Here is a 16,574-nt window from a genome sequence, read left to right on the forward strand (position 1 = left end):
ACTGATGGAAACATCCATGTGTTCCGAGTTTGGCGGAATTGCCTAAAACACACATTTTGCAAAAATCCTTGAATGTTTGCAGTGAATGGTGATCTGTGTCTTCAGCACCCACAGCTGCTGATCTTTTTCACTGTGAAGCTTTTGATTTTTAATTCGGTTACTTGTGGCCATGTTGCTTAGTGGCTTCCAAGAAGGCTAACTTGTGCTTAGAAACTCACTAATACAAACCAGACGCCAAGCTCATATTCATTTTCCAGTTCAGTCTTCTCTCAGAGTGCTCTAAGCTGATTACTTGCTCGGCTCTCTTCACTTTTTCATTCAATTATAAACTTCACTAGGCCAGAGATCAGATCTGTTCTCTATCCTGCTAATACTGTGCCATGTATCCCGTGGCCACTTAGTCCCACTTAGCGGTGCCGCTAATGATTTGGGGTGCTACCTAATCTGGCGCTCTGGTTCCCACAGCTCTGCCGAGAGAGACTTTGACTTGAACCAGGGAACGCCGCTCGCTGACTTATTTATGATGTGCCTTGCCCAAGACCTACTCCATCAATGTGATCTCACAATAATGTTGCTCATATATTCTAATCAAATGTCACTCCTCACTAAGCCTGCTCTGGTCCCTGTTTGGCCATTTGCACACAATGCACATTATCTCATTTTTCCTATGGAATTAACTATTTCCTGTGATGTTGTATTGCCTGATGGGATGTTTTGCGTAGTTACCTAGCAACCTTCTTCCTGGATAGCCTCTTATCATCTGCAATCAAATATTTCTTTGATGTTTAAAGTTTCTAGAATAAATTCGTAGGGACAAAATTATGGATGAGAACTCCAATATGATTTAGAGGCTCATCTCCTTTCCAAACTGTTTAGATGAAGAATGTAGTTCTGTAGATCGAATCAAGATTGCAGAGTGAGAGTCAACATTTCTGCCCCACATATCTCTTCCACGACAACCTCAGAGACACACCGGGCCAGATTCTGATCAGAAAAGCCAAGAAAAAAATCATAGCAAGTCATTGTCCCGATCCTGGGCAGCTCAGGAAAATAATCCGAGACATCTGGGAACACTGAGCCAGGAGCACAGCAGTGGCAAAGAAAGGGGAGCATTCTGACACTCAGTGACAGTGATGAGACTAAAACTGAACATGAGAGATGGAATCACTGGGGCAGAAGGAAATCCTCAAGCCAGTGTGAGAGCAAGAACAGATGCCATCCAGCCTCTCTGTCTCCTGTTACCCAGTTCAAGGTTAGAGAGAAGCAATTGTGAGCAAGGGTGACTCTGTATAGAGCAAGAAAAAAGTTCTAAAAACTTGTGTGCCCCCAAAAAAACCTTGTGTGCCTCTGAACCCAAGAGCAAGAGAGTTCTAACTTTTAAACCTATACATAGGCCAAACAGTGGACTAATCAGGGTGACAAGGCAGCACTAAAACAAGGTTAAGCATTTCAGTCACTGAACCTGCACAGTTTCCCAGCAGAGTAACAGCATTATAAAAACTCAACTATACATAATCTAACATCAAACCTGGGTTAGGACTTATTGAAGTCAGGCCAAGAGGGCAGTAAATAGTCCTCTCCCAGATCACAAACACAAAAACTTGCAGATCTAGACTAAGCTGTGAAAATAGCTTAGGAAAAATGCTCAGATTAGATATCCACCTCAGAAGGAAGCAGAGCTTAAAATTTTTTAAGTTCATAGTCAAGAAGGAGTCTGGAAAAGTGAGCATACAAAAAATGAATCCGACCATAAAGTTTTTTGGGTGATAGGAAAACTCTAGACACAGAAAAAGGAAGGCAGTAGCTTGAAACTATCTACCAGCAAAACTTTAAAGAAAAAGGCAGATTGGGCACAACCTCAACAAGAATTCCCAAAAGAATAAAGAAAAGCTTTTTTAACAGCAAAAAAAAAAAATGTTTAAAAACCGAATAAGATTGGAAGAGGAAAAATTAGGAAAAGTGAGCTATGTAAGAAAGTTATAAGAAAAATAACAACTTGTAAAAGAGACTGATAAAAGCTTACTGAGGAAAACAACTCCAAATGGAAGCTTGATGACTCCATTAGAGATCCAGAAATAGTAAAAACAAAGTCAAAAGATTGGGGGGAAATAGGAGAAAATATGAAATATCTCAAGACAAACAACTGATCTAGAAAATAAGATTGCGATATTATCATTGAATTACCCAAAAACTACTTGCCCATCTAGGGGAGGGGAAAAGGGAGAAAATTGGAACACAGGGTTTTGCAAGGGCTAATGTTGAAGAATTATCTATGTGTATATTTTGAAAAATCAAAAGCTTTAATTATTTAAAAAAAAACCGAATTACCCACAAGCAATTGGCCAAAATTCAGAACTCCCTGATTAATAAGAAATTCTACAAGGAAAAAGATGAATTTTAACACAATAGAAAACTTTCCCATGTTTCTGATGAAAAAACTAGAGCTGAATAAAAGTTTTAACATTAAAACATAGAGCTCAGGAGAGGCACAAAAAGATAAAGATCAGAGAAATCATAAGAGACTAAACAAAGTTAAACTGTGAACATTCTTATGTGGAGAAAAGATACATGTAAACTCTCAGAACTTAATCATTGCCAGGACTCTTAAAGGGAGTCTTGTTAGACCAGGAGCCTGGGTATGTTGGAATGATTTCAAAAGAGGAATGGAAGCATGAGAAAGAAGAATATACAGATAGAGGGGCAAGGAGAGGAAGAATGGGGGAAATTATTCACATAAATAGGGCACACAAGGAAGAATTTATACAGTGCAGCAGAGATTGGGTATGGGGAAGCAGTACTTGAACCTCACTCATCTAATGTGGTTCAAGGAAGAAAGAATACACACACACACACAATTCTTCTTGCCAAATAGGGATTTAAGTGAGAAAGGGGTTAAGAGAAATAATACAAATTAAAGGAGGCTGTAGTTACAGGTAAAAGAGATTTTAGGGGAAGAACTGAACAGAAAGAAAGAAAGGGATAAGCAGAAGAAAATAGGATGGAGGAAAATCCACAGTGAATGCAAATTAGATGAACTCACTCAAAACAGAAGTGGATAGCAGAATGGATTTGAAATACAATCCAACAGTATGTTGTTTATAGGAAACCCACTTGAAACAGAAAGAAAGGGAAATAGTTAAAATAGAAGGCTCACATATTGTGCTTCTGCTGAAGTACAAAAAGGCAGAAGGAGTCATCACAATCTAATGCAAAACAAACACAAAATAAAAAACCTAATTAAAAGAGATTAACAGGGAAACAACATTTTGCTAAAAGGTACTATAATCCGTGAATTAATATCAGTAACATGTACTAAAGCAACCACATTTTTAAAGGAAAAATTACATGAGTTACAGGAGAAAGCACAAAGTAAACTGCTGGGAGATTGAATGAACCATAAATGAGCCCCTTCCAGGAGAAAATAAACAAAATAGGACCAGAGGTATTTACAAGCTAATTCTACCATGCTTGGGGTAGATAAGCATGTGAAGACTTTGTCTAGCCCCAAAATGGGCAGAGAGCAGTTTGTTCCAACGTCCATGAAGGCATCTGAACCAGGCACTGGCTGAGAGCTTGGTCAGGCAACACAGACCCTAAACCATCTACTGCTTTCTGGTGCATCGCTAGTCATCTTGACTTTGCCCTGGACTTGGATGACTCTGAAAGAGAAAGTAAGGCTGACAACTTTGTGCAGCTCTGCCTCACTTACAGCATTGCCCATGATCTCTTCAAACACAGGCAACCAATTCTCACAAACTTTAAGGAACAATTTCAGTGCTACTTAAAATGTTTGAAAAAATAGGTAAAGGAGTCCTACTAAATATTTTCTGATAGAAATACAAACTTGAGACCTTAATCAGAAAGAGTCAAAACAGAAACAAAGCCATAGAGAAATGAATTTCTCTAACAAATATTGGTGCAAAAATTTTAAGTAAAACACTAACAAGAATTTAATAAAAGATCACCAAGATCATATACTGTGACCAGACTGGATTTATGCTAGGGATGCAGGGCTGGCTCAATATTAGGAAAACTATAATCATAATTGATCATACTAATAAAAAAAACATCAAAGATCACATGATTGTCTTAATAGATGCAGAAATGGCTGTTTGATAAAACATAACATCCATTCCTGTTAAGAACACAAAATCACCAAAATAAATGAAACTGCCCTTAAAATGATAAGTTCTATCCATTTATAAAACAAAGAATGAGTATTATCTCTAATGGAAATAAACTAAAAACTCTTCTAGTAAAAAAGGAAGTCCATTATCACCACTGTCATTCAGTATTGTAGTAAGATAAAAAATAATAATTGAAATAATCAGTGAGGAAACAAAACTCTTTTTTCCCCTTTTATTTTTTCTTTCTTTCTTTCTTTCTTTTTTTTTTTTTTTTTTTTTTTTTTGGCAATTGGGATTAAGTGACATGCCCAAAGTCATACCACTGGTAAGTGTTAAGTGTCTGAGGCCAAATCTGAACTCGGCTCCCCCTGAAAGGCCTGCACCATTTAGCTGTCCCCAAACTATCATTTTTGCTGATGATATGATAGTTTACCTAAGAAATCCCTCCAAAATCAACTAAGAAACTAATTGAAAGAATTAGCAATTTCAACAAAGTTGCAAGATCTAAAATAAAAGTATACAAATCATCAGTATTAGTGTATCTTCCAGAGAATCCAGGAGAAATTCCATTTAAAATAATTATTAACAGTATAAAATAATTAAGAATCTGTCTATCAAGACACATCTACCCAGTCTTATAAACACAATTTCAAAATACTTCACACAAAGATATATTTAATTATTGGAGAAATGTTAATTTCTCATAAGTAGACCAAGCCAATGTGATAAAAATGATAATACTACTTAAATAAATTTACCTATTCAGTGTCATTTTAATCAAACTAGCAAAGGATTACTTTAATAGAGCTAGGAAAAATGACAGAATTCAGCTGGAGGAGCAAGAGGTCAAGAATATCAAGTATTTTTAATGGAATACAAAGGGGTCTAACATTACCAGATCTCAAACATGACTAGCTGTGATTATCAATAATTTGATATCAATAATAAGAATAGAGAGATTGGCAAAGAAGAACAAATTAGGTGCATAATATAGAGAAACAAATGAGCATTAATAATAACCTCATGTTTAATGAGTTCAAATAACTTCAGAAAAGACCTTGCTCTTTGACAAAAATTCCTGCGAGAACTGGAAAGTGGTTTGGAAGAAACTAGCCATAGATCAGCATTTGTACCATGTGCCTATTGAAATCTGCTCATAAAAGGTACATGATTTGGATATAAAGGATGATGTCATAAATTAGTGAAGCATAGAAGTAATTAGCTCTTCAATCTGTGGGTAGGGAAAGAGTTCTTGACCAAACTAGAGATAGAAAGTTCCATAGGAGGTAAAATAAATAAATTTTGATTACATAAAATTAAAAAAGGTTTTGCAGAAAACCATTGCAGTTAACATTATAAGAAAAGCAGGAAATTTGGAGAGTGAGTTTTTACTTCAAGTCTTACATAAAGGTTTCATTTTTAAAATACATAAGAAAATGAATCAAATTTACATTTAAAAAAAAAAAAAAGCTATTCTCCAGTTGATAAATGCACATAAGACGGTTTTCAGGGGAAGGAATCCAAGTTAACAATTACTCTATGAAAAAATGCTCTGGATTACTAATGATTTAGAGAAAAGTGAATTCAAGTAATTCTAGTTTCACCTCATGTCCTTCAGATGGCCTGAGATGAAGAAAAAAAAACAAATGTTGCAGTGAATGTGGGGAAATGTACTGTTGATAGAGTTGTGAACTGATACAGCCCTTCTGTAAAGCAATTTGGAACTATGCCCGAAGGGTTATTAAACCGTGTATGCCCTCTGACCCAACAACACTACGTCTGTATCCCAAGTCGATCTAAGAAAGAAGACAAGGATCCATCGGTATAAAAATATAGCAACTCTTTTTGTGGTAGCAAAGAATTGGAAACGGAGAAAATGCTCCTCAATTGGGAAACGATTAAACAAAGTATGGTATATGAGGGTGATGAAATGGTTTTGTATTGGAAGTATGAAGGGAAGTATCTCAGCAAAATCTGAGCTTTAAATGAAGTGAGAAGAACTAGGAGAGCAAGCTCCAGAACAGCAATGTTTGCAAAGTCATCCTTTACGGAAAATTTAGTAACACAGATCAGCGTAGTGACTGACAACAATTTCTTTTTTTAATTATTATTAAAGATTTTTTATTTTTCAGAACATATGCATGGACAATTCTTTAACATTAGCCCTTGTGAAACCCTGCCCCCCGTGCCTTCCCCTAGACAGCAAGTAGTCCAGTATATGTTAAATCCAATATGTGAATCTATATTTATATAATTATCGTGTTGCACAAGAAAAATCAAACCAAACTGGAAAAAAAAAAAGAAAGAAAAAGAGAAGCAAAACAAAAATGCAAGAAAGCAACAACAGAAAGAGTAAAAATATTATGTTGTGATCCACACTCGGCTCCCATAGTCCTCTCTCTGGGTGCAGATGGCTCTCTTCATCACTGAACAATTGGAACTGGTTTGAAGCATCTCATTGTTGAAAGCCATGGACTGACAAGAATTTCAAATATGAAAATATATTTAAAAGAATTGCATATATTTAATCTATATGATATTGCTTGCTGTCTTGGGGAGGAAGGGGGGAGGTGAGGGATGGAGTGAGAAAAACACAAAGTCTCACAAAAATGAATCTTGAAAACTATCTCTACTTGTATTTAGAGAATAAACTAATCTTCAAAAAAATTTTTTAAAGATTTGTAAAATTTCTGTTTTAAATTTTAAAAAAAGAGATCTTTGATACCCAAACCCCTCTACAATCTGACTCCAGCTCACCTTCACTGCTTTATCTCCTGTTGGTCTTCCCCTGAACCCCATGCTGCAGCCAAATTGTTCTGTCCACTCTAGCCCACGAGCTCCTTTGGTCCGTGCCCTGCACCCCTATCCAGGGCTCTCCCATTTCGTTTTGCCTCCTCAGTGTCCCCTTACCAGGCCAGCCTAGCACGCCGTGACCTCACCCACCCCAGACTGCGGATAATGACAGATGTCCCCAGCTCTTGGGGGGCTCTTGGCCGCTGTGCATGTGCTGGCTCCGTTGTGAGCTTTGGCGCAGTCACATCCTCGTGGATCTCTCCCATGGCACCCACGTAGGCCCCAGCAGGCTTGACAAGTGGGTGGTGAGAGGTTGATCCTGGGCTGATTCTGTGGTTGAGAACTGAATCTACCTGGGTTTTTTATGTTTTTTAGGATGAAACCGAGAAGAAGGATGAGAAGGAGAAGAAGAAGGAGCCTGAGCCGAGCTTCCAGCTGCTGGATAACCCTGCCCGAGTCATGCCTGCCCAACTCAAGGTCCTCTCCATGACAGACACCTGCCGCTACCAGCCCTTCAAGCCCGTGAGTCACAGGGGCCCTGAGCAAGGGTGGGGGGATGGGCTGGGAGCCGGTGAGTTCTGAGAAACTGCCTCTGCCCCGGTACGCAGAGGCCCCTCTTGGCCACTGTGGGGGGCTGAGATTGGAGGCCAACCCCAAGTTGTGGCCAGCAGGGGAGAATGGAGGGGAGCTTCCTGTTCCCAAAGGAAGACCAAGAAATTCAAGCAGTTAAACCACTTTTAAAATCTGCCCTTTTCTGTCCCAGCTTCCAAAGGGAGTAGCTAGGCTCCAAAGCCCCTTCCCTCTCCTCATTTATTGCCAAGCTTAGTCTTATCCAGGGCTTAACCATGTGGCACAGCAACGTGGTCGTCCATGGGTGGGAAGTCTCAGGGCAGCATTACCAGGGGCAGAGAGGGGCAAGGACACGGCTGTCACAGGCAAGAGGTGGTCTTCCTGCTCCTCCCCTCCGTGGGCTCACATCAGTCCATCCCAGGTCTGCAATTCCATGGCAGTGAATATTGCCTCCACAGAAACAGATTGCAGCCCATCCATGCCTTCCCATCCTGTGCAGTTCTTGGGCACGTTCTTTCCCCCCTAACCCAGCCAGCACCTGCTCAGTGCCCTGGGGAGCTTTGAAGTCTATTCCTACCAAGAGCACCCAGGGTGATTGTCTCTCACGGGCCCGCCCACCTCCTTATTTCATGTTATACTTACCCGGTGATGTCACACACACACGTCACTGTTGATAATCTGGGTAGAGGGTTATTCAGGGAAGACTAGTATGTCTGGGGGGAGGACTGCCTTCCATCTATGGTGTCCAGCTGATCTACTATCTTTGGCTCCAAGAGGCTGCAGCACAGTGGCCACCCTCTGGTAAATGGTTTCAGCAGACGGGCTAAACAATTAAAGGCTCTCAAACTCCTTGATGAGCTGGGAAATGTCTACATCTCACACCTGAGAACTTCTGGAGGAGTGGGCGGATGAGAACAATTTGTCCTAAAGACCACTCAGCCGTGGAGCATTGAGAAGTCGCTTAGACCCTGAAGCTGTCAAGGTCATCTACTACATCCCAGACCATCACTAGTCATCTTGACTGTCCTGTCCTGGATAGTGGTGGCTCTGGCAGAGAGAGCGAGGCTGACGACTTTGTGCAACTCTGCCCCACTTAAATCCAATTTACCCACTAATCAGCTCAAAAGGCACCTGCCGCATGATTGCCCTTTGGCCACTGGGTCATCCCCACTTTGATTACTCAGCCACAAGGAGAAATGGGAGATCACCAGAAAGTCCTAGTGTTTGAAGGATGATCCGGGTTTGGTTCGTTTGCCCAGGAGCAGCTCAGGATCTTGAAAACAGCCTCTCGGAGTCCCTCTCGTCCTCCTAGTCAGTGCTGGAGCCGTCCGCAGGCCCAGACCAGATAGCCACACATACTTTTAGCTCCGTGCACTGACCATCCAACTAGACGTACGTAATCCCCTTTCACGATAGACTTATTACGTTCATTCAGCTTTTCCTTTGTAGATTGTGAAGGCTGAGACCCTTTTAATGAGTCAAACCTCTACAGCACTTTGCAGAAAAAACCTTCTAAACAACATCGGATTAGAAGAAAGAACAAGACATTCAGTCTGACCTAATAAATGAGCCCTCGCTGCTAAAAACTGAGGAACTGGAAGAAAATAAAGAAGGATGGTTAAGATGGGGTAGATAAGCCAGAAAAAGAGGTAAAAGTCTAAACAAGAGAGGGAGATGTGCTGTTGAGGAACAACGAGAAATTCTAGTTAATTGAAGCCTAGAAAATGAGACAGCAAAGCAGGAAGACCGGAGAGTTGGTGGGAACCTCTGGGAATCCCTAGCTAAGGAATTGGGGCCTAAGGGTTTAGGCAGGAGGTGAGCTGCATCAACGCGATCAAAGTGATGCTTCTGGAACCTAATTGGGAAATGAATGGATGAAGAGCAGCAGCATCTGCAAGTGGATAAATCAGCCTTCGGCCAGAGCTGCCAATCCCGGGGAGGGTGAGCAAGCAAAGAAGGATGCTGCCCCAACTGGGAAAAACAAGAGGCCGAGGGAGTGGTATTTCAGGGCAGCCCAGGGCCCCAGAGCAGCTCCGAACCATTCATTTAGTGCTGGCGAAAGGCCGTAGGAGGTGAAGAGAGACTGAGCCAGCCGCCTCCAGCCAGTGCAGGGGATACTGCCGACACATTTATGGAAAACAGGTGTCCTACCAGGAGGAGCGGTCCCTCCGTTCCAGCATCAAAAGCACATTTTCTGCTGTCCGGCCTAGCCCAGTTCAGTTGTATATTTACAAAGAATGAGTCATAAATGAGAGTTGATAAAAATGTAGTAAGTGCCCCCCATGCCAGATTTGTGCCAAGTGCTGGGGGTATAAAAGGAGGCAGGAAGCAGTCTCCTCTCAGAGGGCTTCTGATCCTCAGGGAGTTAGATAGTAAATAAATAGACATATTGTAGATGGGATGGCTAGAAAATAGTTGGCAAAAGGAAGGCACTAGAACTAAGAGGGCTTAGGGAAGGCTTCTTGGAGGAGGTGGAATTTTATTTGGGACTTTATAAAAAAAGCTGGGAAGCTCAGGCAGAGTAGAAGAGGGAGAGCATTCTAGGGAAGGGGGACAGCCAGAGAAAATGCCTCAAGGGTCAGAGGGAGGGGCTTGGCAGACCGACCTCCGGTGTCCTTGTTAGGGAATGAGGTGCAAGAAGACTGGAAAAGTAGGGGTAGGCAGGTCAGGAAGAGCTTTGAATGCCAAACAATCCAATCGGGAACCACTGGAGCTGGAAGGAGTATCACATAGTCAGGTTTGCGCTTTAGGAGAACCACTTCATAGGCCTGATGGGGAGTGGATTACAGGGGAGACGTGGCAGCAGCACCGGGGACTAGGTCAGCAGCAAGTTGCAGAGAGGGTGGGGTCCTGCACCATTGTTGAGAGTCTGCAGACGTGAAAGTTCAGGCCTTAGTGCCACAGTGGCTTTGGGCAAGTGTGAGACAGATGCAGAGAGACACCTGGCTGGGAGTCTGAGGGATCAGGAGGAAGGTGTTGCCCTGAATGGTCATAAGGACGTGGAGGGAGGGCATGGGAGAAGAGGGCTCCAGAGAGAGAAGTCTGTTGTAGGTCATCGAGTTTAAGAGGCCTGCCGCACATCCAGTTCAAGATGTCAGAAAGGCCATTAGAGATGGTGGGAAGGTGGGGCAAAAGGTCAGCAGAGATCGAGACAGGATGGGCAGATGAAGAATTGTCCTCCTCGAGTTGGGAGCTGCCGGGATCTCCCGGTAGCTGAGTAACCCTGAGCGGTTCTGGGTAGAGAGAGACAGAAGCGGCTTCTGGATCTAGCAGGGAAGGGGTTGCCGGGTGAGGCTAGTAGCAACCTCAGTGTTTCCCAGCACAGTACACCTTCTGTGAACGTAGCAGAGCTTCATGAGTGATGTGTCATGGAGGGCCCAAGAGATGCGGGGCCCAGTCCTGATGTTTATTCCCTTTCATTGACTCATTTAACTTGCTGGACCCTCCATTTATTTACTTGTCTATCCAATGGAAAGGGGAGCAATGGGCTGGTGGCTGTTCTCAACGTTCTCTGAGGTGCATTGTGCCTCCCGGGGTGCTGTGGACAGTGTGGGAGGCTGAGCCCTGGGCCAAAAGCCCTGCTGGCCCCCCAGGAGCCTTTTTAACAGTATAGACTGCACCAAGCTTCAGGAGGGGGGACGACGCTGCTGGACTCCCCCACCAATCCTAAATGTAGCGCAGAAAGAAATTGTGCGGAACCAGGAGGCAGGAAGGCCTCCCTCTTTCACTCGGAACTGGAGTCATATCAGCCTTCTCACAGAACAGAGGAGGCCGTTCAGTGCAACGAGGCTCCCACCAAGGGCTGTGTATTAGTGAAATTTCCCTGCCCGGCCTTAGAAGCCTCCTCCACTCGTTGGTTAGGGAGGGAAGCTCAAGGGAGACCCCCTCATCTGTGCCCAGAAGATGCGGCTCGGTGAGCACGGAGGCCTTGCTGGTTTGGGGCTGCAATCACTTTCCCAATCCCCTTTTGTTCTGGACTGGGGTACAGTGAGGACACTCGGGGTCCCACTCTCCAGAAGAAGCTGGGAGCCATTCCTTACGCTGACCTGTGTTCTGGGGAAAGGGACCAAGGCAGATTTTGAGGGATACTCACAATTCCCATCTAAGTGGGGGCAGAAACATGTGGCTGGGCCATAGGACCCCAGCTGTACCCTCTGGCTCTTTCTCTCCCTTCTCTAGTTGTGCCTGCAGCTATTGAATGAATTATTATTATTGCTAAAGGCAGTGTGCCCTGGTACAGGCAAGCAGAGAGAATTAGGGAAATGACTGCCCGTGAATGAGTGGCTTGTTATTTTAATTGGAAGCTTCTGTCAGGAGTGGGCTAATGGGGAGCTGGGTTGATTTCTCTCTTAATTTGATTCTTTGAAAATCTTTTGCCTTGCACCCCCTCCCCACCATCCCTGCCAAAGTCTGTGTGCTGACTGTGTGTGATGAGCAAGTAAGAATATGGGATCTCCAGGGATCTGCCCACAGTAGAAAAGCAGATATCCGATGCCTCTGGGGTTGTAGAGTGGTTTTCCCATGTTACACAGGGCACATATGTGTGTGCACACACATAGGAGGAAACATTTAAATACGAAAGGCCAACAGAGACTGGTTTCCTCAGTCAGTATTAAGGTAGTCACAACAGTTTCCTCTCTGTAGTCTTACTGGGCTTTCCCTCCTGGGTCACATGGCCAGAGCCGTTTCTCCTGTCTCGATGGAGCCATTGTTAGCACTGAATGAGAGAAAAGACTTCATGGTGGTAGGCTGGTGGCTGGTCAGACCCACAGGGACCCAGACAAGGCAGGGTAGGGGTATCTGTTGTATGAATGGCCACAGCTCGGTCAGCGCCTGGGAGGAGGTCTCAAACCAGTGATATAGATGAGGAGCCGAGGCTGCAGATGGTGGGAGGGAAGAGCCTGAGCCGAGATCTTCTACAGCGGGGGAGGGAACTCAGCCAGTTTGGGCTTCCTTCTCACTGCCCAGCCTTCTGTTTACCTTGCAGCTCTCCATCGGAGGCATTATCATCATGAAGGACACCAGCGAGGACTTAGAAGAATTGGTAGAGCCGGTGGCTGCCCACGGCCCCAAAATCGAGGAAGAGGAACAGGAGCCGGAGCCGCCGGAGCCCTTTGAGTACATCGACGACTGAGGACTGGAGCTGGGTACGGCTGCCTAACTTTTAAAATTCTGTCCCTTTCTTCCTCCCCTCTCCCTGAAACAGTAAGCAATCTGATACGGGTCCCAAATGTGCAGTCGTGTGAAACATTTCCATCTTAGTCACTCTGTACAAGAAGACTCAAAAAAACAAACAAAAAAGAAAGTGAAAAATCACATGCTTCAATCCATATGCAGACTCAGGAGGCAGATAGCATGTCACAGTATGAGTTGGAGATTGCCTCGGATCATTGTGTTGTCGAGAATAGTTAGATCATTGTACATATTGCTGTACGATTATTGTATGATAATGTTCTGGCTCTGCTCATTTCACTTTGTATCCATCCCCAGCCACGTCCATCACAGTTGATCATCACATCAACTTGTTATTGGTGTGTACAATGTTCTCTTGGTTCTCACTTTACTTAACATCAATTCTACTTTAATGAATCTATTTATTCGATGCTATACCAATCAAATTACCAAGAAATTACTTCATAGAGCTAGAAAAAAATAATAACAAAAGTCAAGAATTTCAAGGGAAATGATGGGAAAAAAATTTGCAAATAAAGGTGGCCTAGCTGTACCAGACCTAAAACTGGTCATTAAAACCATTTGGTACAGGCTAAGAAATAGAGTGGTGGATCAATGGGAAAGGTTAGGTTCAAAAGACACGGTGGTCAGTGACATTAGTCATCCATTGTTTGATGAATTCAAAGACTCCAGCTTCAGGGATAAGAACTCACTATTTGACAAAAATTGCTGGGAAGACTGGAAAATGGTATGGCAGCAACTAGGAATTGACCAACTTCTAACACCCTATACCAAGATAAGATCCACATGATTTAGATATAAAGAGTGATACGATAAGCAGATTAGGAGAACAAAGAAATAGCTTACCTCTCAGATCTGTGGAGAAAGGAAAAATTTATGGCCATAGCAGAACTAGAGAGCATTATGAAATCCAAAATGGATAATTTTGATTACATTAAATTAAAAAGGGGTTGCACAAACAAAATCAGTGCAGCCAAGAGTAGAAGGGAAGCTGGAGAAAAAAATTTATGTTCAATGTTTCTAATATAAGCTTATTTCTAAAATATATATACTCAGATTTATCAGAATGTAAACCATTCCTCAATTGATAAATGATCAAAGGATTTGAACAGACACTTTTCAGATGAAGAAATTAAAGGTCATTTCTAATTGTGAAAAAAATGCTCTAAATCACGATTAGAGAAATGCAAATCAAGACTATCACACTTCTGAGATTGGCTAAAATGACAGGAAAAGATCATGATAAATATTGGGAGGAGATGTGGGAAAACTGAGGCACTGATACATTATTGTTAATGGAGTTGGGAAATGATCCAACCATTCTGGAGAGCAATTTGGAACTATGCCCAAAGGACTATTAAACTGTGCACAGCCTTTGATCCAGCAGTGTTTCTACTGGGCCTGTATCCCAAAGAGATCTTAAAGGAGGGAAAGGGACATGGGCAGAAGTGTTTGTGGCAGCCCTGTTTGTAATGGCAAGGAACTAGAAATTGAGTGGATGCCCATCAATTGGGGAATGACTGTTATGGAGTATTATTCTGTAAGAAATGATCAGCAGAGTGATTTTAAAGAGGCCTGGAGACACTTGGAGGAACTGAAACTGAGTAAAATGAGCAAGTCCAAAAGAACCTTGTACACAACAACGACAAAATGTGTGTAATGATCAACTCTAATGGACTTGGTTCCTTTTAACAATGAAATGATTCAAGGCAATTCCGATGGATGGGATGGAGAACCATCCGCATCCAGAGAGAGAACTATGGAGATGGAATGTGGATCAAAACAAAGTATTTTCACCTTGTTGTTTGCTTGATTTTTTCCTTTCTTATGTTTTTTTCCCCTTTTGATCTGATTTTTTTTTTTTTTTTTTTTGCGCAGCATAACATATATGGAAATAAATTTAGAAAAATTGCACATGTTTAACCTGTATAAGATTGTTTGCTGTCTTTGGGAGGGAAGGACACAAGGTTTTGCAAAGATGAATGTTGAAAATTTAACTTTGTGTGTATTTGGGAAAAGAGAATACTATTAAATTTTTTTAAATGTCGCCAGTCAAAGTTAGGGATTTTTTTTTAACAGGAGAAAATAAGAAATCTAGCATTTTCCAAAGCCAGTTGTAGAACTAGACCAGGGATTGTCGCACGTGCGTTCATGCTTGAGGTTTTTTGCAGCTGTCAGTGGTGATAAACCCCACACACGAATATGATTATTTAGTAGAAAAATACATGCCAGGAGACCGCAGCTGGATCTGGCCCTAGATAAAGTGAGGAAGAGACGGGCGCTTCCTAATCCTGATGTTTCTGGTGGAAACTTTTCTCTCCTGCTGTGTTTTCCTGAGCTTCCTTTACCCAGAATGTGATGAATGATCTCAGCCCATGAGCCTGTTTCTGAAGAAATGACAGGACCCATCATTTCAGTGACCCAACTCTCTTCAGAAAGTCACCCTTGGGGCAATGACTGTCCAGCAGTTTCGAGGTTCACTGTATAAACTAACCTGAGATTGATTGGGGTTCCCCTATAACCAGCAGTCACTGGCTTGAGATGTTTTGCTTGTTTGTTTGTTTTTTTCATTCCTCTTACAAAACTCCATCACGAAACCTGCTAAGTCCCCAACGCGGAGGCCCTCGGGAGCCCGGTGCAGCTTTGGCCCTCCGCAGCTGGGCAAACAGGCCAGAGTTCTTCTGGAAAGAAGAACAAATGTGTCTTTTTTCCTTCCCTCTCCAGAATCTCACTCACCCATTTCCAGAAGATTGCCGCGTCTGATATTGGAAATAACATCCATGAGGAAGTTCCTGCCGAGACCTGCCATTCACTGCATGCATGGTTGCCTCTGTGCTGCCCTCGGGAAGCCAGTCTCCGAGGCTTCGGCTGAAGAAAAGCTGGACGGCTCTTTAGTATACTCTACACAAACAAAACGTTGGTTTTCAAATAAACGTCAAAATCTCCAGCTGGGGTTTTTTTGTTGTTGTTTTTCACTTTTTGTCTTGCTTTGTTTTAGGGTTTTCCAGGCTATTATCTTTTTTTTTTTTTTTTTTTTTGCTGAGGCAATTATTGGGGTTAAGTGACTTGCATAAGGTCGCACAGCTAGGAAGCATTAAGTGTCTGAGGCTGGATTTGAACTCTGACTTCAGGCATGGTGCTCTATCCACTGCACCACCCAGCTGCCCCAGGATGTTATCTTTTTAACCCGCCTCCCAGCCCACCAGGTTCAAGATTTTCTGGGCTGGACCTTTAGTCTCTTTCATGGGGGGATCTCGGCACCCCGGCGTCAGGCTCCTCCAGTAACCTCTGCCCATGGGCGCCAGCCTCAGGGTTGTTGTAAAAGCTCGACCTTTTCTGCCCTCGGCCTCTGGATCTGCTTCACTCACTGTGAGTTGTGGTCGGTCAGGCCCGATCAGTTCACCCGAGTTTGCCACTAAGCTCGAGGCTTGGGGTGACCCCTCAGAGGACCCAGGAAAGGAAGAAGCAGGGGCAGGGGCCGGTAGCAAGGGGGGGGAGGGGGAAATGGAGGCGCCGTGCATGAGCACAGAGGAGGGCAGGAAGAATTTCAGCCCCAGTGGCTTGGTTAGTGTGCCAAGAAGCCCTGACAGCTCAGGGCTCCTGTGGGCATTTTCTGGGACTTGGAGACATCCCATGTGTCTGGGAAAGCTCCCCAGCGGGCCCCCGGCTCCTCGGGCCTGCAGGTCTTCTTGTCTGAGGCAGGCCCTGGCACGACCGGCTGTGGGTCACGCATCTGGCCGCCATCGGGGGATGGCGTTGGCTCTGCCTCCAGAGGTTCCTATTAGTCCCAAAGGAGACTAAACTTGGCTCCGCTGCTTGGCTAATCTCATTGTAACCTCTTCTTTCTAAAAGCCTCATTTCCTCCGTTATCAGATGATTTTTGTAAGAGTT

At 43.3% G+C, this 16,574-nt stretch overlaps 1 protein-coding gene across 1 annotated transcript in view; it reads left to right on the forward strand.

Annotated features, from left to right (window-relative positions):
* Positions 1-15,630, forward strand: part of PSMD1 (proteasome 26S subunit, non-ATPase 1) — a 99,913-nt gene extending 84,283 nt beyond the window's left edge. The window contains exons 23-25 of the mRNA XM_051999498.1: positions 7,296-7,442; positions 12,478-12,637; positions 15,408-15,630. Coding sequence (XP_051855458.1) covers positions 7,296-7,442; positions 12,478-12,624 — 294 coding nt within the window. The 3' untranslated portion in view covers positions 12,625-12,637; positions 15,408-15,630. The remainder of the gene's footprint in view (positions 1-7,295; positions 7,443-12,477; positions 12,638-15,407) is intronic.
* The last annotated feature ends 944 nt before the right edge of the window (positions 15,631-16,574 follow it).

The sequence above is a fragment of the Antechinus flavipes genome, chromosome 4 (genome assembly GCF_016432865.1).
Source record: "Antechinus flavipes isolate AdamAnt ecotype Samford, QLD, Australia chromosome 4, AdamAnt_v2, whole genome shotgun sequence".
Classification (NCBI taxonomy): Eukaryota; Metazoa; Chordata; class Mammalia; order Dasyuromorphia; family Dasyuridae; genus Antechinus; species Antechinus flavipes.